Below are 1,054 nucleotides of genomic sequence, written 5' to 3' on the forward strand. Positions count from 1 at the left end.
TGAATTATCTTATAAAAATGTTTTAGTTAAAAATGTTTATTGTTCTATGGATTTATAAATAAATATACATTTATTTCATTCAAATTCTATTTTGTAACACTTGAACAATTCTGTTTCTCTGCTGTCTTCCTAACATTAAATATCTATTTTGTTGATTATTGTGAATTACATCATTATTTTCAACTTCTTGATATATTCCCATGTCATTTTCCTCTAGTTCTTCATATATATATTCAGGTACATTGTATGTAATACATAAATTATGTAAAACAACACAAGCATTTATGATTGCTGATGATTTCTCAGGATTATAATGTAAAGTTCTATCTTTGATCAAACATCTAAGAAGAAAATATGAAGCATAATGTTACACAAGAACCAAATACATAAAAAATCAAAATTATAGGTAGGAATATAAGCACCTAAACCGGGCTTTTAGAACCCCATTACATCGTTCTATTAAGCTTCTTGTACACATTTGTTTAGTATTATAATGTATTTCAGCTGCACTACTTGGATTTAATATTGGCGTTAAAAGCCACTGGCGTAATGGATACCCAGAATCTCCTAGAAATTAATGTTTTAATTTACACTCATTCACTAACGACAAATATTTTAAATAAAGTAAATAATATTTAATATTGTTTACCCAGTAAATAGTAATCATTCAAATTACGCTCGTGTAATTCTTGAACAACTGGTAAAACGTTGCTATTATTCCATATATGATTGTCATGTGTGCTCCCCGGAAACAATGCATTGACATTCAAAATTTTCAGTTTAGAATCACAAATCTTAAATCGTGTGAATATGAACAATTAGGAGATTTCTATTTTGTATACATAATATTAGATTGTATTATTAGATATTTAATATTTACTAATTGCACATTAATGGAGTGGTAGTTTTTTCGATTTATGTATAAATATTCTGGATGATGATTTTCAACTAAATTTAAATTTGTTGAGGGTGGAACAATTGCCACATGGGTACAATCTATACAACCAATTACTCCTGGAAATCCAGTTGTTCTATAAAGCTTATAACAACATTT

The 1,054-nt window shown here is 27.2% G+C and overlaps 1 protein-coding gene across 1 annotated transcript; it reads right to left on the reverse strand.

Annotated features, from left to right (window-relative positions):
- Positions 1-169: 169 nt before the first annotated feature.
- On the reverse strand, positions 170-794 carry LOC100575241 (putative nuclease HARBI1; the record flags this gene model as incomplete). Its single annotated transcript, XM_008191218.3, has 3 exons — positions 170-341; positions 423-567; positions 650-794. Coding segments are annotated over 3 exons (462 nt in total), but the record flags the coding sequence as incomplete, so codon positions are not given.
- Between the last annotated feature and the right edge of the window lie 260 nt (positions 795-1,054).

The sequence above is a fragment of the Acyrthosiphon pisum genome, unplaced genomic scaffold (genome assembly GCF_005508785.2).
Source record: "Acyrthosiphon pisum isolate AL4f unplaced genomic scaffold, pea_aphid_22Mar2018_4r6ur Scaffold_6479;HRSCAF=7044, whole genome shotgun sequence".
NCBI lineage: Eukaryota > Metazoa > Arthropoda > Insecta > Hemiptera > Aphididae > Acyrthosiphon > Acyrthosiphon pisum.